Source organism: Oscarella lobularis, chromosome 8 (genome assembly GCF_947507565.1).
Source record: "Oscarella lobularis chromosome 8, ooOscLobu1.1, whole genome shotgun sequence".
Taxonomy (NCBI): Eukaryota; Metazoa; Porifera; class Homoscleromorpha; order Homosclerophorida; family Oscarellidae; genus Oscarella; species Oscarella lobularis.
Window position 1 is genome coordinate 102,048 of NC_089182.1, and position 20,546 is coordinate 122,593.

Sequence of the window (20,546 nt, forward strand, 5' to 3'; positions counted from 1 at the left end):
AAGCCCGGACGTGCATTACATTATCCAAAAATACAGTTTTCATTAGGGGTATGCACAGTAGAAATAGACAAACGCCCATCCGCTAATTCCAAAGCCCGTGCCCAAAATCTTTGAGAAAATCCCTTCATATTGAGGCACAGTCTTGTGAAAATATAGCGAAGTGGAAAAGAGCATGACGAGAGACGTGAGCTGCAACAGCGTCACACAGACGCGAAGTGCTATAGTGAAATAGCGAGAAGTGGAAAAATAGAAAGTCTGATTGGTGTAGTTACACACAGTAGTGATACTCTTCTGGACAGTATAGAGCACAAGAATGCTGAAACTGAGTAGAAACGAATGACCCGAAATATCGAAATCGCTCCACTCGCCACCCGAACTCGCGCACGCACGTTTTCCCTTGTGATCAGCCAATGAACACGTCCCAGTGTAATGACCCAGAAAGTCAAAGAAACTGGTGCAAACATACCAGATCACTGTCCATAGAATGAGCATGAAATAATGAGACAACCACTCGGAATATCGCGGAGGATCGAGATGACAATAGATGAGCGTGATGCAGAGAAGAGAAACGGAAAACGTCCACGCCCACGCCCACTTGACAAAGTATTGATTCAATGGATTCATTTTGTTCGCGAAAAAATCGTGTAGTGGCTGGGGAAGGAGATCGATATCGAGGACACTTAGAGCATTTCCGATTAACACGACGACGACGATGAGACCGACCCAAATGACGTGATAATCGTGCCCACTTTCGTTTTCCGTTTCCTGATCGTTGTTTCCGCTGCTTCCACTTCGATTCGATACGTCCGCCTCTCTTGACGCTCGATTGCTTCTTACGCGACTCTCGGACATTGACAAAGCCGAGAAAAATTCGAGTGCTGCTCACTCACGTGGTATCTATCTAGCGCGCGTCTTCATCACCCTGGATCCGCCCCCACACCGGTGCAGCAAACGATGAGCAAGTTATCGTAAGCGCCTCTCCGCGAATCGAATGCACATGACGCCGTGCCGATTTAGCGTCGCCGAGCAGCCGTACACGTATTCGGAAATAGAAGCGATCGCCGCTTATCTGAAGAGCAAAACACGCCATAATCCGACAATTGGCATCATTTGCGGCTCAGGTCTCGGTGGACTCGCCGATCAAGTCGACGATGCCGAAGATTTCGACTACAGCAGCATTCCTAAATTCCCCGTTAGCACAGGTAGAGAAAAAAACCAAACCCCTCGCTTTTTAGAGTTTTTTGCTAGTGCCAGGTCACGCGGGGAAACTCGTCTTTGGGAAATTGAGCGGAAAGACGGTCGTCTGCATGAAAGGTCGATTCCACTTCTACGAGGGTTATCCCATGTGGAAAGTATAAAAAAAAAAACGAACGTGGAGGTGGAAGGGGCTATAATTAATAAATTTTAGGTTACTTTGCCTGTACGGGTCCTCAAGCTTCTTGGTGTTCAAACTCTCATTGTCACCAATGCAGCTGGAGGACTCAATCCCGCCTATAAACCCGGTGACGTCATGGCAATCAAAGATCACGTTTTTCTCCCTGGAATGGTCGGCTTTCATCCACTCCAAGGACACAACATGCATCAGTGAGTCCCACTCACCCAACCGCACCCCCGCACTACTAAACATCTACTTTAGATTTGGAGAACGCTTTACCCCAATGTCCGATGCCTATACCCCAAAACTTCGCGATGCATTATTAAAAATAGGAAAGCGTCTAGTCGGCGAGAGTATGAAAGAGGGTGTCTATTGCATGGTAGTACATAAGGGAAATTATAGGGCTATTCTATTTATTTATTTATTTATTAGGTGAGTGGTCCTACCTATGAATCTCCGAGCGAAGCCAGTTATCTTCGTCTGATTGGCGGCGACGCCGTGGGAATGAGTACAGCTCCGGAAGTGGTCGTCGCTCGTCACTGTGGAATGCAAATCGTCGGAATTTCTCTGGTCACAAATAAGGTGATTTTAGCCAATGACGGAGATGGTCAACCGGCTGCGAATCACGCTGAGGTTTTGGAAACGGGAAAACGACGAGCAGCTGATATGGAGAAAATTGTTTCTGCACTAGTAGGAGAAATCTAGACTAAAAAGGACATCTCTTACTATTTTTTTTGTATTGCACTCTCTCGAATATGCCACGCCTACTGTTTGCGATTGCGCACTCGCGTAACTCCTGACAACGAAACACTCGACGTAAATGAACGCGACTGCTGGCAAATATCGCGATCGAAATCCCGACATTCGCGCCGTAAGATCACTACAAAGACTTTTCCTCTCTGACGCGATTGGACGCAGGCGGGAAAATTGATTCAACTCAAAGGATCGGCGAAAGAGTGCATTTCTCCGACCGATTCGGGAGTAAGGCTTACCTGAAACGTCATTTCTATCATCGTTCCCTATTATTCTTAGAGAAAAACGCCCGACGTCGTGAAGAAATTTCAAGGAACGAAATCCCTAAGTCGTCCAGGTCCCGGACAAGAGAGAATCTTCCACGCGAGAGCTGGAGACGCCAACGAAGCGTCAACAAAAACGCACGGAATCAGCACAAAGCCATCCCTATCGGTAAAGAGAAAAACAATAATAAAAACCAATATTATAAATTATATAAATAGGCCGGTGGTTTAGCGAATCCGCCTTCGCAAACCTTATTTAATGAGCTTAGACAGGAGAAAAAAGAGAGTCTGTACGCTAGTAAACAGAGAGCCCCACTGGGTAAGGGAGAGATACAATTTAGAAAATATTTCCTCTCTAAATAAATCTATTATTAGGAAGGTCACATGATCAAACAGGTGGACTACCAACGGGTCTAAATCCGCTGGAAACAAGTTTCGGCCAACCAACGATAATAGGTTCGTTATAAAAAAGGGGAAAGATTTAGATTTGGAATTTTGGATAGACGGAAGTGCAGCGGAAATGGTGAACCCCAATAAAACGCGTACAGAAATCGATCTCGAATCGACGCAGGGACAAAATCTTTACAAAAAGAGTCACAACAGTTTTGAAGTTGGTAAGAAGAGAAAGATTATGTATTGAGACTTATATGTATTCTTGCTTACTTTTATAAGGTGAAATGGTTGACAGGGAATATAATTGGACGAAAGTGAACAAGGGGAGTTCTTTCGGAGTCCCAACACCTCACGACAACGACGGAATTGACGTCAAAAAGTCTCTTCAATGGCTACACGAAACAGAAATGTAAAATTAGTCAATATTTCCTTAAATATTTCAAAGAGAGGTATCCTAGGCAAAAGGGGGATAAACTTGTATCAAAAAGAGTGGACACTTTCCGAGAGAAAACCCAACCACAATTAGGACGCGTCCACGATCCGTAAGCAAAAATTAAAAACAATTAAATAATTTTAAAAATACGGGCGGGGGAGAATAGAATCAAAGATACACTCAAAGTGGGCAAAAATCACGTATACGGAATCAAAGCCAAACCAGACCCATACGGTAACAGAAAAAAATAATAATTAATAGATTAATTATCCCCCTCCCCCCAAAAGGAGCCGGGGATTTGCTTCACCAGCGAGACAAGCAGAATTTCCTACGAGGTAAAGATCGTCAGCGCGGCGCAATCGCCGCCGTCCGGCACCACCTAAAACGCGCCAATTTCGCGAATTTTTCCAATCTCGGCGCCGCGTTTTGTCACTACGACAAAGACGATTCGGGAAAGATTGACGCCGACGAATTACGTCAGGTATGCGTCCAATTCAAATTGCCCGTCGACGACGAAATGATTCGGCTCGTCATGGACTGGTGCGACGCCGACGGCGACGGGCAAATCGACTACGACGAGTTCGTCAGCTTTTTGAATTGGCATCAACCCATTCCCTCGCCACCTGGACGACCCGGATTTACGCGGCAAATCGATAAGAGCGGAAACGACTACAAGACGTCATCGCAAACGATTAATGCCGTCGTTGGCGGCGGAATCACACAAGGTAATCAATTCCTAGTCCTAAGCTAAGGAGCTAAGGGCTTTCATTCACTCCCTAACTTAATTTGGTCATGTGATGTCGTCACAAAGGCGAGTGACCAATCAAGAGAGGAGTTCTTACGTTACCCGTTACGACGGTTACGTGAATGGAATATATTGTTTTTCTTAGAATTTAGGACACATGGAGTCCCCACGATTCGATCCGACCTTCCTGCACCGAGGATTCGCCGTTTAGATGATCGAAAAGTGCTCTCATTTGCCTACTCAACCAGTTGCAAATTTTTAGAGGTCTCGTTTTAGAGCTACGGTGATGAATCAAGCGCATATGGTCTCGTTAACCCGTCCGTCTATTCAAATCACGGAGTTTATGAAGAGGACTTCTTCCAAAGACGAAGTCCCTCAGAAGTACAGTACATTTTAGGGAGGGCCCCCTTCTCAATAACTATTTTCCTTATAAAGATTAAGACTGTGCTTACCGGTATTGGCGTCGATATGACAGAGGACGTATTTCAGGAGTTGTGGCGTCGCGCCGCTCAACTTGACGTCAACGGAGCCGTAAGAAAAATCCTAATTTTAAAAAAAACCATTTTCCCTTCCTTGTTGTTTCAGGTCAGCGTCGAATCATTTCGAACGATTATGGACGAAGCAGAATATCAGCAACAGCCAGAAACCATTTCATAAATTCACAGTAGCGTGGACACTAAAAATAGAAAAAAAAACGATATAAAATAAAGAGCCCCTTTGCCCTGGAAAAAAAAGAAAAGAAAACGATTGTTTGATAAACTACGGTTGCGTTTAGCTTAAAGAAATTATCAAAACCACGACTCTCGCTTCGTGTTTGGCTTGTACTTCCTCAAATATCGACAATTCTTCAATTCCTTGAATTCCTGCTCCAGCGTCTTATTGATTGGAATGTCGTCGCGTCGAAAAGCGCTCTTCTTTCGCGGTTTCGCCGACGGTTGTCTCGATTTCGCCGACGGTTGACGCAATGACGGGACTTTTATAGTCAAACCACCGTCAATGTCATCATCATCATCATCATCGTCATCTTCATCATCTTCGTCATCGACGGTCCCGTATAGATGCCAAGGTATGGGAATTTGTTGAGGTAGACTACTGAATGTGTGATATTTCTTCGTTTTATCGGGCAACTCTAAATTCATTGGTCGCTCTGGTATGTCCGGTTTGATTGATACGTCATCGAGCGTCATTCCGTGCGCCGCCAATTCCGTCTCGATTTCTTTAACGGCTTTACTCAATCGATTACTCATTCCATGATCATCACCAAAGTCTTTTTTCTGATCGTCAGATTTCTTTTTATTGACGTCACCGCCGCCGCCGCCCCCGCCCCCGCCTCCAAACGGATCGCTGTCGTCGCGTTTCAGCGACGGCAACAAATCGATTATCGCTTTCACATTTCCATTCGCTGCGACGACTTTCCGTCGAAACGACGGCGTTTTGGAACGAAACGTTTCCGGAGACCATTTCGTCGTCAATTGTCGCTCGGACGACGATCGACGAATATTATCAGACTGTAGTGGGGGAAGTAGAGAATGAGAAGGATTAACGCCGCCGTCGACGAGAGGAGCGAGCCGACGCGGAATACTAGAGGGGCCAGGAGAAGGAGAAGCTGCGCGAACAATTTTTCTTTGTAGACGCTCAGGTTCGCCTTTGATGAGATGACGAGAAAATGGTCGCGCTTTACTCGACGGGCGTCCCCCGTTGCTATTGGCACCCGCGGCGACGGCATCGAGTTGACTAGGAAAAGAGGAGGAGGAGGCGCCGATACCGACTAGAGACGACGTTTTCGTTGTTTTGAGATCTTGTAAGGATTTGTTATAAAAGTGTTTCTCTTTTGCCGCGTGGTTCAGTATGACGGCGCGTTCGCGTTCGAGATGATCGGCGCGACGGCTGAGACGTTCGCCGACGTCGCTGCCGCGCGTCTTTTTGCTCGGTTCCAATAAGGAGGAAGACATGGCAATGATAATGAGAGCGACAGAAGCCCGTTTGTGTACGCGGAGTGGCGGCTCACGTGCGCAACAGCGTAAATACGCACGCGACCAGGTGAAACACTATACAATAACTCTTTGGGCTTCGTCACGTCAGCGGGTTTGGTGTGTTCGCGCGCGAGAGAGTTCGAGGAAACGATTAGGTTTGGGTAAAGAAAGAAATTGCCCCCATCGTGTAGCGCACGTGCCATTGCGTCATTTCGTTCATTGGTTGATTTTAACGACGAACGAAGTACTTTTTATTTACTTCGTTCGTCTTGCTCACCTTTCAATGAGTTTTTCGTCGATTGTAAAAGCGCTCGTGCTTTTCACCGTAGCCGTGACGGCAATTGTTCTCATCGAGCTTCGACGGCCGAGAAATCTCAAACTTCGTCTCTCGCACGTGCCGAACAACGCCCAAGCGAATCGCAATAGCAGTAGAAAGAGCTACGGCGACGTCGCGAAAGCTCCAGTCGAACCGACGAAGAGAATAACGCCCTTACGGCCGAAAGAAGTCGCCTGTCCCGTCGAACCACCCGGATTAGGTTTGAATGAAAGTTCACACACGCGCGCACGCGCGATCGATTCTTTTACGCACTGTAGTCGGTAAGATAAAGGTCGACGAGAACGTACACGTCGACTTGGACGCGATGCGAAAAGAAAACAAAGACTTAGAAGAAGGCGGACACTTCCGTCCACTCAACTGCACTCCACAAAGCTCCGTAAAGAATTTCCGCGTTCTTACATACGGGAAATAGAAAAATATAGCTACACTGGGCCCGTCGTAGATTGCAGTGATTATTCCATTTCGCGATCGCGAGGCTCACTTGAAAGTCTTCTTACACTACATGTTACCCATGTTCAAGCGTCAATTGCTCGAATTTCGAATCTACGTTATTGAGCAGGTCATACATAATTAAATAATCTGTATTTATTTATTTATTTATTTGGACACACTCAGGCCGATAAACGAGTTTTTAACCGAGGTGCCATTTTTAATGTCGGCTTCATTGAAGCAATGAAGGACATGAAGTACGGATGTGTAGCATTACACGACGTTGATCTCATTGCTGAAAATGATCACAACATGTACGCATGCCCCGGCGATAAGCCCTTACACCTATCAGCTCTCATACATCGATACGGGCACGAATGGTAGAAGAAAAAACAGAAACAAAGTGTTAATTTTAATTAAAATCCCCTTAGGAGACCGTACTATTCTAATTTTGGGGGTGCCGCTATTTTGACTACGGATCAATACAAAACCGTTGACGGATTTTCAAATGTTTTCTGGGGATGGGGAGGGGAAGACGATGACATGAACTTAAGGCAAGATATATAATTAATTACACATATTATATATTCTTATTAGAGTGATATGTGTAGGCTTGCTCGTCATAAAGTTGGACGAAAACGATTAAGCGAATCGTTGGGAGTCTATACAATGCTCGTTCAGCATCACACTCGAGCCCCAGGAAACAAAAAAGGGTAAAAATCTCATTTGATATATATAATTATGTATTTTGTTTCTAGAATGGACCTTGCTAAATCCGGGCCACAACGATACGATTACGACGGGCTACACAGTGTCAAATACAAAGTAGTTGAACGCGTATTAGATCGTTTATATACGAGAATCAAAGTTGAGTTAGGAGACATGGAAGTAAAGAATAATTAGTTAGCTAAAATTCCTTCTGCGTGTAAATAAAACAACGAGACCCTTTAGTGTTAGTGTGCCAACAGCTGACAACGTGCGCGCCTAATATCAATAAGGATGGCTTACTTTTCTGATCCTGAACCCGATCCTGATTCCGATCTGTTGGGTGACCCAACAGCGCCAAACCGACGTCTGTAACCGCTCGATTGCGACCGTTCCCTTCTACTCTGCGAGTCCGTCGTTCCTACAACGGTCACGTGGACTCCTTTGCTTGTGCTCGCAACGCTCATTCGCTTGACATCAACGCGCGCTACACTTGCACTTTTTCTCGTCGTCGTCTTCGTCGTCGTCGACGGCGGAATCAAAGTGGTCTGCAACGGAAATGCTCTTGATTCCTCGTGTATTGGAACCGCAGGACGACGACGTTCTTTCCATTGCGGTCCGTGCGGACACGAAACGCTGCGTGGCTGAGAAAGAAAACGCCTAGAGCAGAGGGAAAATGACTTCTAATTTTTTAATTAATTGATTAATTAATTAATTAATTACCTTTCGAGTGAGAGAGATGATGACGTTGGCGCGTAGGACATCCATTCAAAGCGAACGCGATCCAAACTCGTTTTTGAGTCAGTTGAAATTCGTCGATTTGCTGCCTTTTTCACTTTGAGGTAGTAGAGCATCACTGGCTCGTCCACGCCTTTCATTTCTTTCAACATGTACTCCTGAAGAACGAATTCCTTCGTATGCTTCAGTTTCCTAAAGAAAAAAAAATAGGAGACCCCTTAGAATATAGTTCTGTCCTACTTGTATGTATATTCTGTGATAACGATTGAGCCGCCTTGGCCGCTGGTTAGCGTGCGCGCCGTCACGTTGACAACGTCGCCAAAGAGACAATAACGCGGTCTTTCACTGCCAACAATGCCCGCTTGAATGACACCGGAATGCATACCAATACGCAACTATAACAAAAATTAATTTTTCAATTTTCTAATTTGTGCACTTGCTTGATTTTTCAGCCGCTCTCCAGTGACGGGATGAGTGATAAAGGACATGGTTTCGATCATGTCCACCGCTTGACGAGCCACCTCAATAGCATGGTTTGGATTTGGCTTGGGACAGCCACCAACAACCATATAAGAATCCCCTACAGTTTCAACCTAAAAAATAGACACAATTATATAAAAATACATACATACATGTATATTTGTAACCTTATAGACTTCGTGCAGCGCCAATTGAGCATCGAATTCCGTATACATAACATTCAAAAAATCGACGATTTGTCGCGGCTCCCAATCGGCCGTCAATTCCGTAAAATTCGTCAAATCGGTCATGAGAATCGTGACGTCATCATAGCGAGTAGGTGCAACCTCTTCCCCTTTGAGTAGCAACTCAGCAACGGGATCAGGCAACATTGATTTCAAGAGCCCATCAGAGCGTTCTTTCTGCTCCTCCAATCGTCGTCCCGTCTCCTCGACGTCCTCCTTGACGTAGTGCAATTGCTCTTCAAGTCGCTCTTCCCCCAGTCCGAAACCGTCTTGGAAGATGAGATCGCGCGTTGCGTCGTGCACGGCCAAATCGCTCAAGTAGAGCCCCGTCTTGTCGATATCGTCGAGCGTTCGAACAACCGGCGAACCGACAAAGAGAAGCGTATCTGATTCGGAAACGTGAAACATTTGACCGCGAAGACGTAGGCCGGCGCGCGGCATGGGAGAACTGCAACTACTTGAAGACGATTCGCTACGAGAACTGAGTGGTGTGTAACTGCGACGGAGAACGGGCGTCATAGCAACGTCGCGTATTTGCAATTCAATTACGGCGGTGGAGCGACGGAGAAAGGCGTCGAAAGTGACGTCATCCATGATGGGACGAAAGACGTTGAAAACGCGAGAAAAGTTGAGCATGGATTTGTCGTCGACGCGAACGATACGCTGAAGCGACGAGCCCGCTTGAACAATGTCGAGATTACGATCAAAGATAACGTGAAAGGGGCAGGCATTGCAGAATGTCGTAGGCGATATTCGAAGTTTGGGCGGATAGTAATAGGCGTGGGAATCGGCGGCACGCGGCGGAGATAAATGACTATTGACTTGAGAAGAATCGTTGGAAATTCGAAATGCGCAATGCCGGATGTCGTCGAGTTGCTCGTCAATTGTCATGACAACGGTGACGGTCATGCGGAAAACGGATCGAGCCGACTCTCGAATGAGACCGCTGATCATCGCTTCCGGGTCGGTGAAACGCGTATTTGGCGGAGCGTAGAAATGAAATCGGAGAAAACCTTCGACGCTTTTCTCGCATCGAAACGCGTAGGGAATTCGAAGACTCGGACAAAAGTCGGCGTACATTTGAACGTGAATCGATTCGAGACAGGCGAGAAAGTCGTAGAGATTCGACGCCATGTTTTCAATCAGATCCGAACAGTCGGCGTTCGCCACTTGTTCGCTATAGCGTCTGCCGTAATGATCTTGTTTATCAACAATCGACGTCACTAATAATTGGTTACTCATTAGAAAGATAACGTAGACATACGATGTCTCACCTTTTTTACTTGGTGGTGCTAGAACGTGAAAGGGACGATCGTCGCTAAACATGCGATACTGGCTGACCTAAAGAAGCCGTAGCGTCGAACGGCTTCGTTTGATTTACGGCACTTACGCGACTGTGTCGAGGTGCAATCGAATGAACGCTTGCACGTCCCGAAATCGCTTCCATTTCGCCGCCGCTGCTGATTTTTCGACTCATCTACGCTCGGTTGACTATACGCCGACTATTTGGCGCCGCGACAACGCTTACCTTTCCGATAAACAGCGAGAATTCGCGGAGGATCTTAGTTCGCACATGCGTACACGCGTCGTTGAGAGAAAGAATACGGAAGTGGCGATGTCATTACGTCACGTGAATCAATCTATTTCTTTTTCTTGTCTGACAATCCCGCGCCGGCATTGAATTTGAAAAAGATTATGTCACCGTCTTCGACGACGTAATTCCGACCCTGTTGCCTATACTTCCCAGCAGCCTGCTCTCAAAAGGATATCAAAGGGAGACAAAAGGGTCTACTATTGACATAATTGCACCTTCACTTCAGCTTCAGACCCTAGCTCCCGAAAATCGCTGTATTTCATAACCTAAACCCACTAAAATCAATTTATAAATAATAAAAATATTTAATTAATGTACGTCGGCCATGATGAAACCCTTCTCAAAATCCGTGTGTATTTTCCCGGCCGCCTGTGGAGCCTTTGTGCCCTTCTACAGAAACAAAAAATCGTGCCTATCTTACATAGTATCTATGCTACAAACCATAACTGTCCACGCTTTGACTTCGTCTTTACCGCACGTAAAAAAGTACTCAAGATTTAAAGATTTATATCCTGTCGTTATAATTTTCGCCAGGGCACTGACAGGATACATTGAATTATTTACTTAATTAAAAAACGGGAGTTTCTCACCTTTGGACTTTGCTACGTTCGACGTACGCTGCTCTTTCGTCATCCGGCATGCCTAATATCTAAACGAGACACGTGATATATGCGGAAGTGGCGTTATGTGACTCTACTACCTTTGTTTCAAATTCCCCACTAAAAGGTATGATAATGGCTCCCGGATCGTGTTCATCTACCCAGTCTTTGATTTTGACTAGCCTATGTCCTCATCACTAGAGAGGGGACTTTATATTCTTTCTCTCTCTTCTTACCACTTATTCTTCTTTCGTATATAATCTTTTTCTGACATGTTAATCAGATAAATCATCGGCTTGGCAGTAATCAATAAGTGCTTGTTCAGAGTCTCAATCTGAACGTACACCACATAATAAATAAATAAATAAATCATTAATTAATAACCACCTCTCGCACATTCCAGCTTGAAAATCTCGCGTGCTTCTTTTCCTCGGACAAGAGCTTATAAATCTTCTCCAAATCATCCTAGATAAAGAGGAGTGGTCTCATCCATCTCTGCTAATATATTTTCATTGTTTTCACAACTAACGCAATAAGAGCACACCGCGTCCCTAACTACGTCGTCGCGAGAGACACGCAAAACAAACAAACGAACATATTCTGGCTTGCCCTTCTTGTCTCCCCCGCGTATGACAGTCTTCTCCAAAGAAGCCTAATCAAAAGATAAGACAAAACAAATTACCACGCCCCCCTCCCCATACGAGTCTCGCCTGAAGATACTCCTCATCCTAATAATAAATTTATCATAATTAATAACGATTAATTGATTAATCCGCCACACCTTGAGACGTAATTCCTCCAAAATGATGTCCAAGTCTCGAATTGGATTCACGTCGCCTTCAATGTGCGTTACATCGTCGTCTTCAAAAACTCCTAGAAGGAGAATGTATATCTTTTGTCTCTTAGCTACATCTTCCCCCTTACTTGACATATGAAAAAGGGCGTCGCAAGCTTTGATGTGAGACAAAAACGCATTGCCAAGACCCTGAGGCAAAATCAATAAATTCAATACTAATTAATCAAATCTTACCTGGCCTTCGTGAGCTCCCTTGACGAGTCCGGCGATATCAACGACTTGAAGAAAAGCCGGGACTTTGCTCGCCGGTTTGTGATAGTCGCACAGCCAATCGAATCGTTCGTCGGGAACGCCCACGCGACGTGCCGGAAAAGAGAAGAAAAATCAGTGAAAATCGCTCGAAACGCGAATCTACTTATTTTCGTTAGGATCTGTGGAGAATGGAGAAGTCAAGAGACGTGAGAAAAGCGCTCTTCGACGTACCGATTGTGCAGAAGGGGAAATTCTCCGCGGGGACGGCGTTTTTCGTTAGAACGTTGAAGAAAGTCGATTTTCTGCGCATTCACCTGCATCGTTTTATCGAATTTTCGACTGGGAACGCTTCTTACCCGACGTTTGGCAGTCCCACGATGCCGCACTTGAGCGACGTACCAAAGCGTCCCAAAAGGGGGGGCGGCTTAGCCGAAGCAGCTGCATCCTTCTTCTTTGGCGGCATTCTCGTGCCTCGTCGAACGAAACGAATAAATCTCGGCGAAAAAGTAGATGAAAACGACGCGAAAAGACGTCCCAGCTTTACGAGACCACGTGATCAGTCACATGACGCGACGCGCGAGACTCGCTCAAAGGCAGGCAAGAAATTAATTAATTCTCACGAAAAATCAGGGATTCTAAACATGTCACTATACGAAAAAGTTAATCGTAACTAAATTAGGCCCCTAAAGAAATTCCATCTTCCATCCTCCTCCTAATCCTAATCTACATATAAATAACTTTGTACTAACAAACAAAAAAGAAGTGCCACAAAGAAACCAAAAAAAACCCCAACTCCCCCATACGCATAGCAGATATGGAGTACATATCAAAAACACCGGAGGAGGCGTGAACACTAAATTAGTTAGATCCTAAGCTACAAGAGGGAGAGGAAGGGTGCCCAGCTGAATTACATTTCTATCCGAAGGAAGGAAGTGCGCAAAGCAAATAGAATTGACAGGGATGCTTCCCACGGGACAAGAACGCATCACTGAACAATATTTTGAGAATGCGAATGCTCGCTTTTTGTCGTCGCTTTCGAAGCACGCGACGACGGCGTTGTCGTGGCTCCGCCTCCGCCGGCAGCGTTGGCGACGGCGGCAGCTCGATTGTTACCGTGCGTTTTGACGTGCTTCGATAGATGATCACTTCGCATGAATTTCTTCTTGCATTCGTCGCACTGAAAGCGTTTTTCGCCCGTGTGCGTGCGCCTATGTCGTTGGAGTTCGTCGGAGCGCGTGAATCTCTTACCGCAGAACATCCAATTGCAGACGAACGGTCGCTCGCCCGTGTGCCAGCGAAGATGCGCGCGCAAATGCGACGTCTTCCCGTACACTTTGCCGCAGCTGGGATAGTGGCAAAGATGTTGCTTCTTTTTCGTTCCGTTCTCCGTAACAATCGTCTTTCCCTCGCCGTCGCGACAATAGGGGCACGTGCAAGCGACGCGACGAACTCGTCGCGTTGCCGCCGCCGCCGCCGTTCCGCCGCCGCCGCCGCCGCCTCCTCCCTGCGACGGCCCGCCTGTTCCGGCGATGACGGAAGGACCGCCTGTCGGCGTGCCGCCATTTCCTGTAACGGCCGTCCCATTAGCACCGTTTTCCGACGCGGATGCGGCAACCGCTTGAGCAATTGCCGCCATTCCGTTGATTTGAGCCCACTGTTGAAATAAGGCTTGTTGCTGTTGCTGTTGCGGATCGGCAGAGCCACCGCCCCCGCCCCCGCCGTTACCGCCACTAGAGATTTTCAGCTGATCCATGGAAGTTCCCGTCGTCGAAGGCATAACGACGGGCGATATAGGCGATATAGGCGATATGGGTGGCATTCCTTGAGCGGGACTATAGTAAGGTGTTTGTAATCCAGCAGGATTAGGCCAACTTCCCGGTACGCCACCGTTTCTTAGCCAAAAAGCGGCAGCAGCGGCGGCTACTTGAGCCGAACTTGCAGCAGCCGCCGCCGCTTGCGACGCAGGCGGCTGATTTGACGACGACGAAGGTAGTTGCGTGGGTGGGGGAAGTGGCGGCGGAGGCGGCGGCGACCAAATGGGCGCTTGAGTTGCAATAACGTCAGTTGTTTTCGTTGCTACGTCGATGCCACTTGTCGGTATGGGCGTACAAGCGCCTGACGCCGGAGGCAGAGCCGGATTGCTATTCGCCGATGAGGCGAGATTTAGTTGTTGCTGATGCTTTTGCCGAAGTTGCATCATATCGGTCGTTTGCTGAACGGGCGGCGGCGGCGGCGGCGGCGGCACGCCCCCGGTAAAATGATGCGGAAGAATCGTAGCGACGAATGGCGGCGTGACGAGTGGCAAATTGACGACCGGTTGATGATGATGAGCCGTTTGTTGCTGAACCGATGGCGGCGGTGGAGGCTGTGATTGCGATTGTTGCTGCTGTTGCGATTGTTGTTGTTGAGACATAGGCGGCGGCGGCGGAGGAATTTGTTGTTGGTGAGAAGCGGCGGCAGCAGCGGCGGCCATATTCGAAATTTCAGCTATAGAGCGCAACTGCCACGGCGATTCGCTAGCACTTTGATTTTGACCGCCGCCGACGACGACGACGCTCGCGCTCGTCTTGACGCGCGCGCTTTCCTGTTGTTGCTGCTGCTGCTGACCGGGACCGATGCGACCGCACGTTTGCGCGAGTAAAGCCAAGGGGGACGGCTGAGACGTCGGCTGGGGTGTGTTCTCCTGTGGCTACAATAAAGAAAAAGGGCGGGGGAGATTTAGTATGGGCACGGAGGAGGGAGGGGAAGAACAATCGTAAGGCGGTTTTTTTTTTCGCGTTCGTCCCTACCCACATCCTTCCCTCCTCCCCCCTCCCTTCCTCCATCCGTGTACGCGCGCGCGCTCGCTCGCTCTCTCTCTCTCTCTCTTTCCTACCGGTTTCGATTGATACGTGGCGCGCGGAAGCGGCAACGCGGACATGAAGTGGTGGCGTCGCAACTGAAGCGACGTGCGACGAAAGGGAAAAAAAAACGCGAAACGACGACGACGATCGTCGATCTTCGAAATCGTCTTATCGAAAGCCCACCCTTTCGGTAAACGATCTCGAACAAGGCGGGAGGGAAGCCTGCGAAGCCTGGAATGCAGGATCTGCCCCGCTGGGTGAAAGTCGTTGGCGCTCGACGATCGACGAGTGGCCGATACGTTCTAATTCGATTTGAAGGAATTGGAGACCCGCCCACTCATCGATGCTCACGTCAACCGTTTGCGAATGTGACACGAGCAATGTTTGGAGAACAATTAGCGGCACGAAAACGGAGCCCCATGCGCTCTCAAAAAAGAGCGAGGAAGCTCAACTCAATTAGTGAACGCCCGCGCGCCCGTCCCCCCCATCGCGACGCTCCAATTGCACGCAATTGGCGCTCGCTCTTCGCCAAACGCCCCCCCTACGCCCGCGCGTCGTCCTTTCGAGTTCGACGCGCGCATAACGAACGCTCTCGAGCGTGGGTGCGCGCCACAAAAAAATTCCACGCACGACGTCCCGCTCACGTCCGCTTACGCGTGGGAGAAAGAGAAAGAAAAGAAAGGAGCGAAAGACGAGCGCTTCTTTTTTTCCCCCCTCTCGTCCGCGCGTAGCGTAAACGTTTCGCCGGGGGTGGAAGTAGGGGTTTGGTCAACGAACGCCGTGCGCCACGCCTCGATTCTCACCGGGGAAGGGGAGGTTTCCATTGCGGCGAAGGGGAGGGGAAAGGAGGGCCTCACATCGTATTGCACGGCCCAGCTGTGCGATCAGCGGAGCGGGAGCGAAACGCCTACCGAGCCCAAAGTACAGTATCGAGCAAACGCGCTCGTTCGACGCGCACGTGGAAAGAAAAGGAGGCCCCCCCACGCACGCGTTCACGCAAAAAAAAAAATTTCTCTCCAACCTGTTTCTCGAATTCCATAGCAGACGTCTCTTTCGTGTGGGAAATGGCGTTCGTATTTCGTTCGTTCGCAAGGGAAGAGTCTTTCGGAATGTAGCGGCGGAGGGTTGGACGCAAGGCAGGGCTTTCAGTTCCGTCTGGGTGGTGCAAAGGCTTGTAACGAGTGGCCGTGTGAATCTGCGCGCGCGCGCGCGCGAGTGTCGCGTGACAACCGCGTGACACGAAATCCTCGTCGCCAAGGAAAGTTCGCCGATGCCGCGTACCGAGAACGAAAGGAGAACGCTACAACAATTGCGTTCGATTCGACGCGCGAACGTCGGTAGATAGAAAACGCTTCTGTAGGCAAAAAACACATCCGGTGTGACGCGCGTCCGGCTTCGAAGAAACTCGCTGTTTAGATTACTAGGCAAAACCGTGGGGACGCGTTCTGCATCCAAACAAACAAAAGAAAGCCCCCCCGAAATAGAAATCCCTAAACGCGCGCCTCAATACCGAAACTGTTGGCGAGAAATTTCGACATCAACTTGTAGAGCGCCCTTTGCGTCGCGCTGCCTTCGAGCCCGTGCTGTTTATCAGTATAGAACTGCGATGAGACAGGGCGCGGCGCGGCAGCGGCAGCGGCAGCGTAAAAAGAATCGTTTAGAGAAGACGAGAGATGTCTCTTCGTTCTATACCTGCACTTGATAGTCGACACCGGCTTCCGTAAGCGATTTGACCAGCTGGGCAGTGTTTTGAAAATGAACGTTATCTGGTGAAAAAGAGCGCGGGGCGGGCGCCGCAAAAGAGAAACGATTTCATTGTGAGACAATACGAATGATAACGACTAATTGCCAACCGTCCGCTGTTCCGTGAATGAGCAGATAGTCGACGCCGCTAAAATTCGCCGCGGGATTCATCACACTGTAGGTCTACGCAGAAAAACATATTATGGGAGTCAAACGACGCGCGGCGGCGACGACGACGACGTGCTTCGTAGGCTTGCAGATTGTCCTCCGATGTCGGAAGCCCATTGTAGCGCTCCGTGTAGATCGAATCTGAGTCGGCGTGAGAGATGCTAATACGACGTACTCTACATACACTACATTATGTACCGTAGTATCGCCACGATGTGACGGGCGCAACGGCGATTGCCGTCTTGATCTCGCCGCTTCCGTTTGACGCCACCATCGATGTGAGATAACCTCCAAACGACTACACAGTCGCGAAGAAATAGACATAGGTACACTGCCAATATATCTCTTACCCAGCCCCATGCTCCAAATCGATCGGCGTCGACGTACGAATAGTCGGTCTTTAGTGCTCTAATACGAATAGAACGACGATTAGAAAACGTTCCTCGCTGCCTAATTACCTTGCACTCTCAACAACGTCTTGCGACTCGAAGCGGCCCAACTGACGATAAACAGACTGCATAAAACTAAAGAGAAGAAGATGACTCTCGTGGCGCTCTTTCCTACAGTCCCCTCTCACTTGTCGCCCTGACAACACGATCCTCGTCCGTCCAGCATGACGACGATAACGTCCAACGAACTGGCGATGTACGTGTGCCAGCGTAAGCCAAATATTTCCGTTACCTAAAGGAAGAAGTCGATGCACGGTGGTGCCCCTAATAATTGACGGTTGACCTTCTGGTAGCCCGGTCCACCGTATCTATCAAAGAAATATCACTTGGGACAATCTAGTCTGTACGCGCGTCGCTTACACTTCAAAGAAAACGGGATATTTCTTCGTCTTGTCGAAGTTTGGAGGAAGAAGTCTCATCGCTGATAAGCCTAGAAGGTCTACGTAAGGTGGAATCGTCTCTTTTTGCCGTGTTTACCAACCCTGACGATTGGATTCAGTAACTAGGCGAAAATATTCGATTTTGGGCATGTCCAGCTGTTCGAGATTCTCTCTCAATTCATCGTTATTCTCCACAACAGTCACTAAACTCGTATCAACGGTATTCGCGAGAGAATACACGGGCACGTCTGGCCCTAAACAACACCAAAAAGGGTAAGAAAAATTCAGAAATAAAGGAACTATTAGTCTAACCGTGGCAAGTCATGAAGTACCAAAGCTTCGAATGACTAAACGATGCAGAAGCATAGCCACAAGAACCTAGAGAAAAGAAATCTTATATATATAAAAAAAAGAAAAAAGTGCAATTTAGTCCCAACTTTCGCAAGTCAGACACGTTTTTTCAAATTGTCCGCTAATGGCAACACTCCATAGGTGTCTTTGAGTCGATTTGCTGCCTTCTTTGCCTTCAGTACTCGTATAGTAACTGAAAAGATAAAAAGAACGTCAAATCTAAACGTTTTGAGTCGTTTCACTTCACATCAAAGTCTCATCTTCTGAAAAAGACACTAGAACGTCCACGGTGAAATTTCCTGACGTCAGAAACACGGGAGAACCGATATCATCCTTTAGGCACAATACAAGTCATTGAAAAACTTCTCTAAATCACTTACATTTGTATCAAATAGAGCGATTTGCGGAAATGAGTCGGATCCAAACGAACGCGACAAAACTGTAGCAAAGCGATCGCCAGATGACGTAAACAAATACTTTTTCTAAAAATCCAATCAATTAAAAAAGTATCAATAGTGACGCAATACGTACGATTGTCAGCCACCCATTGGAATTTTTGTTCTCAAAAAACTACAAGAGAAAATGATTCCGTGTTAAACTTTTATTGATTTTTCGCACCTGTCTGCAAGAACTCGTCATTGCGTCACACAAAAGTGTAACAGATTCGTTCTGCACTCGATTCATCCACACTACGGCAACTGTGCTATCGTTTGCCCACGTGACACTCTGCACAATATGATCACTATAATAAAAACGCGAATACTACAAAGAAAAGAGAGAAGGAGAGTAACGAACTCAGTTAAAACGTCAATTGGAGCGGAAACGGTGAATTTTGAAGACGGATTTTTAACGTCGACTATCGTTACGACAACGGTTGGATTAGGAAATCCAGCCTAGCAATTTTAATTAGAAAAAATGGTCGCGATATCTGTTTCTTGCCTTGGGATAAGGAATCGAGTACGTACGCCCGTATATGGTGTCTCCATAGTAAGGAAATTCAAAATGAATTACAGAAGTGTCGTTGAAACTGATGTAGCAAAGAAACGAGTCGTTTTTAGACCACCACAACGCATAATTCGTGCCAAAAACTTCCTCTAATTAAAGAAAGCAATAGACGACATATTTCCGGTATTTTAACAATTACCTTCATAAACCCAGTCAGGTGTGCCATCAAAGATTTCCGGGCCATCATTCGTTACAGCTACGGCATCCAATTCAAAGTCCAACTGTAGAAAAATGTCGTGATCTTGTACAAAAACCTAGATTGTGAAGTGGAAAAAAAGTGACGTCATAATACCATGGCTTTTACTAAAGAGTGATTGGATGAACTCCATCCCATGTACTGAATTTGCTTCTGTGAGACGCCCGAGAACAAAGTCACATTGCTACAAAATCTCCAATAGAATAAAGTACCCCAATATTCCTTACATACCCTGATGATCGATCATACAAATGATAAGTGGCATTAAATGAATGCCGATAAATGGGTTTGACGTCAGAGAGAAGAATGGCGAATTGCAAGTCAGCAGAAAAAATAGCTGAAGAAGCATTAACAGAATCCTATTATAATAAATATATACTCTCTATGTATGTATACTATGTACACTGTACCATTGTTGTGTTACTGATAAGAATTTCTACAGTAACATTAGGTTGCGTTGGATCAATGAGAACATAGTCGGCTGGACTGCCATCAGAAGTCACAAGCCGATGTATATAGAGATCAGCTAATATAAATCAATCAATCAATAAATATAAAATAAATAGAGACGTCACCATTCGGAATCCACGTGTGGGAATAGGACTTTGGCTTGAGATTCGGATCTGTCATGCTATCGAGATCAAACTTTTTCTTCGCCGACGAACTCGACGACTCTAAAAGAGCCCGTATATATATATTCGAAGTTTTCCACCCTTCGTTTTTTCTACTGTTTCGTCGTAGAACGGGAACGAGCACGACGACGGCGATAATGCATAGAGCGAGAAGAATTAGCCCGTTCACGACGACTTTTCTCTTCAACGACGATCGTTTCGCGTCCTTTTTCGACGAGATCGACGACGATTTCGTTTTCTTTTGCGACGGGAGGGCGTCTAATGCGTTGGAATCGATCGAGTTTTGGCGGTTTACCGGCTCGAGGAGTATGGTGTCTTCGCTGTTCGACGGAGGAGTCTCCTGATCGCTCATTCTCAAAGTAGAAGAGCGCACGCTTCTATTGAGATCCTCCTACGCACCCGTACAGTTGCAGCAGTGTGTGTAAAATCATAGAGAAACAGTTCAGATACAACGGGATAGCGCGCGTTGTTGTTGATTCTCTCAGAAGAAAGTTTTCTTAGGTGCCTGCCTTTGCTCCTCTTTGGCTCTCCGCGCGATGTTTCTCAGCAGTTTCATGCGCGCTACATTAACAGCAATCGAATCGAACGTTTCGCGTCCGTTTGGATTGGAGCACGTATCGCGCGTGCACGCGCACGGATACGCATCGTCGACGTCATTCACTTGGCACGCGATGCCAGCGTTTACGCACG

General features: G+C 47.3%; 9 protein-coding genes across 13 annotated transcripts; 3 read left to right on the top strand and 6 right to left on the bottom strand.

Annotated features, from left to right (window-relative positions):
• Nucleotides 1-42: 42 nt before the first annotated feature.
• On the bottom strand, nucleotides 43-852 carry LOC136190028 (acyl-coenzyme A diphosphatase FITM2-like). Its single transcript, XM_065978104.1, has one exon. The coding sequence runs from the start codon at nucleotides 850-852 to the stop codon at nucleotides 43-45; it is 810 nt and encodes a 269-aa protein (XP_065834176.1).
• Nucleotides 459-2,147, top strand: LOC136190679 (purine nucleoside phosphorylase-like). Of its 2 annotated transcripts, XM_065978913.1 has the most exons (6): nucleotides 459-968; nucleotides 1,018-1,202; nucleotides 1,249-1,352; nucleotides 1,409-1,584; nucleotides 1,637-1,754; nucleotides 1,808-2,147. In XM_065978913.1, the coding sequence occupies exons 1-6, from the start codon at nucleotides 955-957 to the stop codon at nucleotides 2,078-2,080; spliced, it is 870 nt and encodes a 289-aa protein (XP_065834985.1). In that variant the 5' UTR covers nucleotides 459-954; the 3' UTR covers nucleotides 2,081-2,147. The 2 variants fall into 2 exon arrangements, with proteins under 2 accessions (XP_065834985.1, XP_065834984.1); XM_065978912.1 differs by lacking the exon at nucleotides 459-968 and having other exon boundaries at nucleotides 983-1,202.
• Nucleotides 1,110-6,709, bottom strand: LOC136190669 (uncharacterized). Of its 3 annotated transcripts, XR_010670590.1 has the most exons (7): nucleotides 6,213-6,709; nucleotides 4,415-4,638; nucleotides 3,055-3,176; nucleotides 2,144-2,554; nucleotides 1,822-2,081; nucleotides 1,229-1,619; nucleotides 1,110-1,181 (listed from the first exon to the last, which is right to left on the bottom strand). XR_010670590.1 is itself a non-coding variant. In XM_065978897.1 (2 exons), exons 1-2 carry the CDS (start codon nucleotides 5,912-5,914, stop codon nucleotides 4,614-4,616), a joined length of 1,152 nt encoding a protein of 383 aa, XP_065834969.1. In that variant the 5' UTR covers nucleotides 5,915-6,460; the 3' UTR covers nucleotides 4,592-4,613. The 3 variants fall into 3 exon arrangements, 2 of the variants coding, with proteins under 2 accessions (XP_065834969.1, XP_065834968.1); XM_065978897.1 differs by lacking the exons at nucleotides 1,110-1,181; nucleotides 1,229-1,619; nucleotides 1,822-2,081; nucleotides 2,144-2,554; nucleotides 3,055-3,176 and having other exon boundaries at nucleotides 4,592-4,638; nucleotides 4,788-6,460; XM_065978896.1 differs by lacking the exons at nucleotides 1,110-1,181; nucleotides 1,229-1,619; nucleotides 1,822-2,081; nucleotides 2,144-2,554; nucleotides 3,055-3,176 and having other exon boundaries at nucleotides 4,592-6,456.
• On the top strand, nucleotides 2,140-4,748 carry LOC136190663 (EF-hand domain-containing family member B-like). Its single transcript, XM_065978891.1, has 14 exons — nucleotides 2,140-2,246; nucleotides 2,294-2,356; nucleotides 2,408-2,560; nucleotides 2,611-2,710; nucleotides 2,767-2,847; nucleotides 2,895-3,005; nucleotides 3,064-3,193; nucleotides 3,243-3,326; nucleotides 3,384-3,451; nucleotides 3,505-3,942; nucleotides 4,108-4,184; nucleotides 4,239-4,343; nucleotides 4,398-4,493; nucleotides 4,548-4,748. Exons 1-14 carry the CDS (start codon nucleotides 2,196-2,198, stop codon nucleotides 4,617-4,619), a joined length of 1,629 nt encoding a protein of 542 aa, XP_065834963.1. The 5' UTR covers nucleotides 2,140-2,195; the 3' UTR covers nucleotides 4,620-4,748.
• Nucleotides 6,137-7,651, top strand: LOC136190670 (beta-1,4-galactosyltransferase 2-like). The gene is made up of 7 exons (XM_065978898.1): nucleotides 6,137-6,471; nucleotides 6,530-6,648; nucleotides 6,715-6,831; nucleotides 6,888-7,081; nucleotides 7,133-7,255; nucleotides 7,313-7,414; nucleotides 7,460-7,651. Exons 1-7 carry the CDS (start codon nucleotides 6,219-6,221, stop codon nucleotides 7,602-7,604), a joined length of 1,053 nt encoding a protein of 350 aa, XP_065834970.1. The 5' UTR covers nucleotides 6,137-6,218; the 3' UTR covers nucleotides 7,605-7,651.
• Nucleotides 7,424-10,503, bottom strand: LOC136190659 (guanylate cyclase soluble subunit beta-1-like). Its single transcript, XM_065978887.1, has 8 exons — nucleotides 10,377-10,503; nucleotides 10,239-10,325; nucleotides 10,123-10,189; nucleotides 8,792-10,071; nucleotides 8,585-8,737; nucleotides 8,385-8,539; nucleotides 8,130-8,336; nucleotides 7,424-8,066 (listed from the first exon to the last, which is right to left on the bottom strand). Exons 2-8 carry the CDS (start codon nucleotides 10,323-10,325, stop codon nucleotides 7,706-7,708), a joined length of 2,310 nt encoding a protein of 769 aa, XP_065834959.1. The 5' UTR covers nucleotides 10,377-10,503; the 3' UTR covers nucleotides 7,424-7,705.
• LOC136190667 (obg-like ATPase 1) lies at nucleotides 10,470-12,642 on the bottom strand. The gene is made up of 16 exons (XM_065978895.1): nucleotides 12,446-12,642; nucleotides 12,321-12,391; nucleotides 12,257-12,268; nucleotides 12,072-12,199; nucleotides 11,966-12,026; nucleotides 11,823-11,914; nucleotides 11,743-11,769; nucleotides 11,637-11,693; nucleotides 11,429-11,506; nucleotides 11,278-11,375; nucleotides 11,143-11,224; nucleotides 11,033-11,091; nucleotides 10,884-10,980; nucleotides 10,761-10,832; nucleotides 10,658-10,708; nucleotides 10,470-10,599 (listed from the first exon to the last, which is right to left on the bottom strand). The coding sequence occupies exons 1-16, from the start codon at nucleotides 12,550-12,552 to the stop codon at nucleotides 10,489-10,491; spliced, it is 1,203 nt and encodes a 400-aa protein (XP_065834967.1). The 5' UTR covers nucleotides 12,553-12,642; the 3' UTR covers nucleotides 10,470-10,488.
• A 39-nt stretch (nucleotides 12,643-12,681) lies between these two features.
• LOC136190662 (transcription factor Sp5-like) lies at nucleotides 12,682-16,177 on the bottom strand. 2 transcript variants are annotated; one of them, XM_065978890.1, is made up of 2 exons: nucleotides 15,954-16,177; nucleotides 12,682-14,778 (listed from the first exon to the last, which is right to left on the bottom strand). In XM_065978890.1, exons 1-2 carry the CDS (start codon nucleotides 15,969-15,971, stop codon nucleotides 13,075-13,077), a joined length of 1,722 nt encoding a protein of 573 aa, XP_065834962.1. In that variant the 5' UTR covers nucleotides 15,972-16,177; the 3' UTR covers nucleotides 12,682-13,074. The 2 variants fall into 2 exon arrangements, with proteins under 2 accessions (XP_065834962.1, XP_065834961.1); XM_065978889.1 differs by lacking the exon at nucleotides 15,954-16,177 and adding an exon at nucleotides 14,965-15,389.
• A 143-nt stretch (nucleotides 16,178-16,320) lies between these two features.
• LOC136190658 (prolyl endopeptidase FAP-like) lies at nucleotides 16,321-20,325 on the bottom strand. The gene is made up of 26 exons (XM_065978886.1): nucleotides 20,152-20,325; nucleotides 19,953-20,094; nucleotides 19,800-19,898; nucleotides 19,635-19,750; nucleotides 19,456-19,583; nucleotides 19,333-19,408; nucleotides 19,168-19,282; nucleotides 18,963-19,117; nucleotides 18,819-18,916; nucleotides 18,642-18,765; nucleotides 18,555-18,593; nucleotides 18,404-18,505; nucleotides 18,271-18,356; nucleotides 18,110-18,216; nucleotides 17,985-18,050; nucleotides 17,774-17,926; nucleotides 17,653-17,722; nucleotides 17,576-17,600; nucleotides 17,421-17,524; nucleotides 17,302-17,367; nucleotides 17,194-17,251; nucleotides 17,042-17,141; nucleotides 16,920-16,984; nucleotides 16,786-16,858; nucleotides 16,625-16,698; nucleotides 16,321-16,533 (listed from the first exon to the last, which is right to left on the bottom strand). The coding sequence occupies exons 1-26, from the start codon at nucleotides 20,206-20,208 to the stop codon at nucleotides 16,423-16,425; spliced, it is 2,409 nt and encodes an 802-aa protein (XP_065834958.1). The 5' UTR covers nucleotides 20,209-20,325; the 3' UTR covers nucleotides 16,321-16,422.
• Between the last annotated feature and the right edge of the window lie 221 nt (nucleotides 20,326-20,546).

Coding starts and splice junctions, on each gene's coding strand:
- LOC136190028 (XM_065978104.1), bottom strand. CDS start 852: ATGTCCGAGAGTCGCGTAAGAAGCAATCGAGCGTCAAGAGAGGCGGAC.
- LOC136190662 (XM_065978889.1), bottom strand. CDS start 15,009: ATGTCCGCGTTGCCGCTTCCGCGCGCCACGTATCAATCGAAACCG. Junction 14,779..14,964: donor CCACGTATCAATCGAAACCG/GTAGGAAAGAGA, acceptor TCTTTATTGTAG/CCACAGGAGAACACACCCCA.
- LOC136190658 (XM_065978886.1), bottom strand. CDS start 20,208: ATGAGCGATCAGGAGACTCCTCCGTCGAACAGCGAAGACACCATACTC. Junction 18,766..18,818: donor CCAATTGACGTTTTAACTGA/GTTCGTTACTCT, acceptor TTTTTATTATAG/TGATCATATTGTGCAGAGTG. Junction 18,217..18,270: donor TCAGAAGATGAGACTTTGAT/GTGAAGTGAAAC, acceptor TTATCTTTTCAG/TTACTATACGAGTACTGAAG.
- LOC136190667 (XM_065978895.1), bottom strand. CDS start 12,552: ATGCCGCCAAAGAAGAAGGATGCAGCTGCTTCGGCTAAGCCGCCCCCC. Junction 11,694..11,742: donor AGTATCTTCAGGCGAGACTC/GTATGGGGAGGG, acceptor TCTTTTGATTAG/GCTTCTTTGGAGAAGACTGT. Junction 11,507..11,636: donor AGAAGGGCAAGCCAGAATAT/GTTCGTTTGTTT, acceptor CTCTTTATCTAG/GATGATTTGGAGAAGATTTA.
- LOC136190670 (XM_065978898.1), top strand. CDS start 6,219: ATGAGTTTTTCGTCGATTGTAAAAGCGCTCGTGCTTTTCACCGTAGCC. Junction 7,082..7,132: donor CATCGATACGGGCACGAATG/GTAGAAGAAAAA, acceptor AAATCCCCTTAG/GAGACCGTACTATTCTAATT. Junction 7,415..7,459: donor GCCCCAGGAAACAAAAAAGG/GTAAAAATCTCA, acceptor TTTTGTTTCTAG/AATGGACCTTGCTAAATCCG.
- LOC136190663 (XM_065978891.1), top strand. CDS start 2,196: ATGAACGCGACTGCTGGCAAATATCGCGATCGAAATCCCGACATTCGC. Junction 2,247..2,293: donor GAAATCCCGACATTCGCGCC/GTAAGATCACTA, acceptor GATTGGACGCAG/GCGGGAAAATTGATTCAACT. Junction 2,848..2,894: donor CGGCCAACCAACGATAATAG/GTTCGTTATAAA, acceptor AATTTTGGATAG/ACGGAAGTGCAGCGGAAATG.
- LOC136190679 (XM_065978912.1), top strand. CDS start 992: ATGCACATGACGCCGTGCCGATTTAGCGTCGCCGAGCAGCCGTACACG. Junction 1,203..1,248: donor TAAATTCCCCGTTAGCACAG/GTAGAGAAAAAA, acceptor GTTTTTTGCTAG/TGCCAGGTCACGCGGGGAAA. Junction 1,585..1,636: donor CAAGGACACAACATGCATCA/GTGAGTCCCACT, acceptor CATCTACTTTAG/ATTTGGAGAACGCTTTACCC.
- LOC136190669 (XM_065978896.1), bottom strand. CDS start 5,914: ATGTCTTCCTCCTTATTGGAACCGAGCAAAAAGACGCGCGGCAGCGAC.
- LOC136190659 (XM_065978887.1), bottom strand. CDS start 10,325: ATGAGTCGAAAAATCAGCAGCGGCGGCGAAATGGAAGCGATTTCGGGA. Junction 8,540..8,584: donor GAGAGCGGCTGAAAAATCAA/GCAAGTGCACAA, acceptor TTTTTGTTATAG/TTGCGTATTGGTATGCATTC. Junction 8,067..8,129: donor TCATCTCTCTCACTCGAAAG/GTAATTAATTAA, acceptor CCTCTGCTCTAG/GCGTTTTCTTTCTCAGCCAC.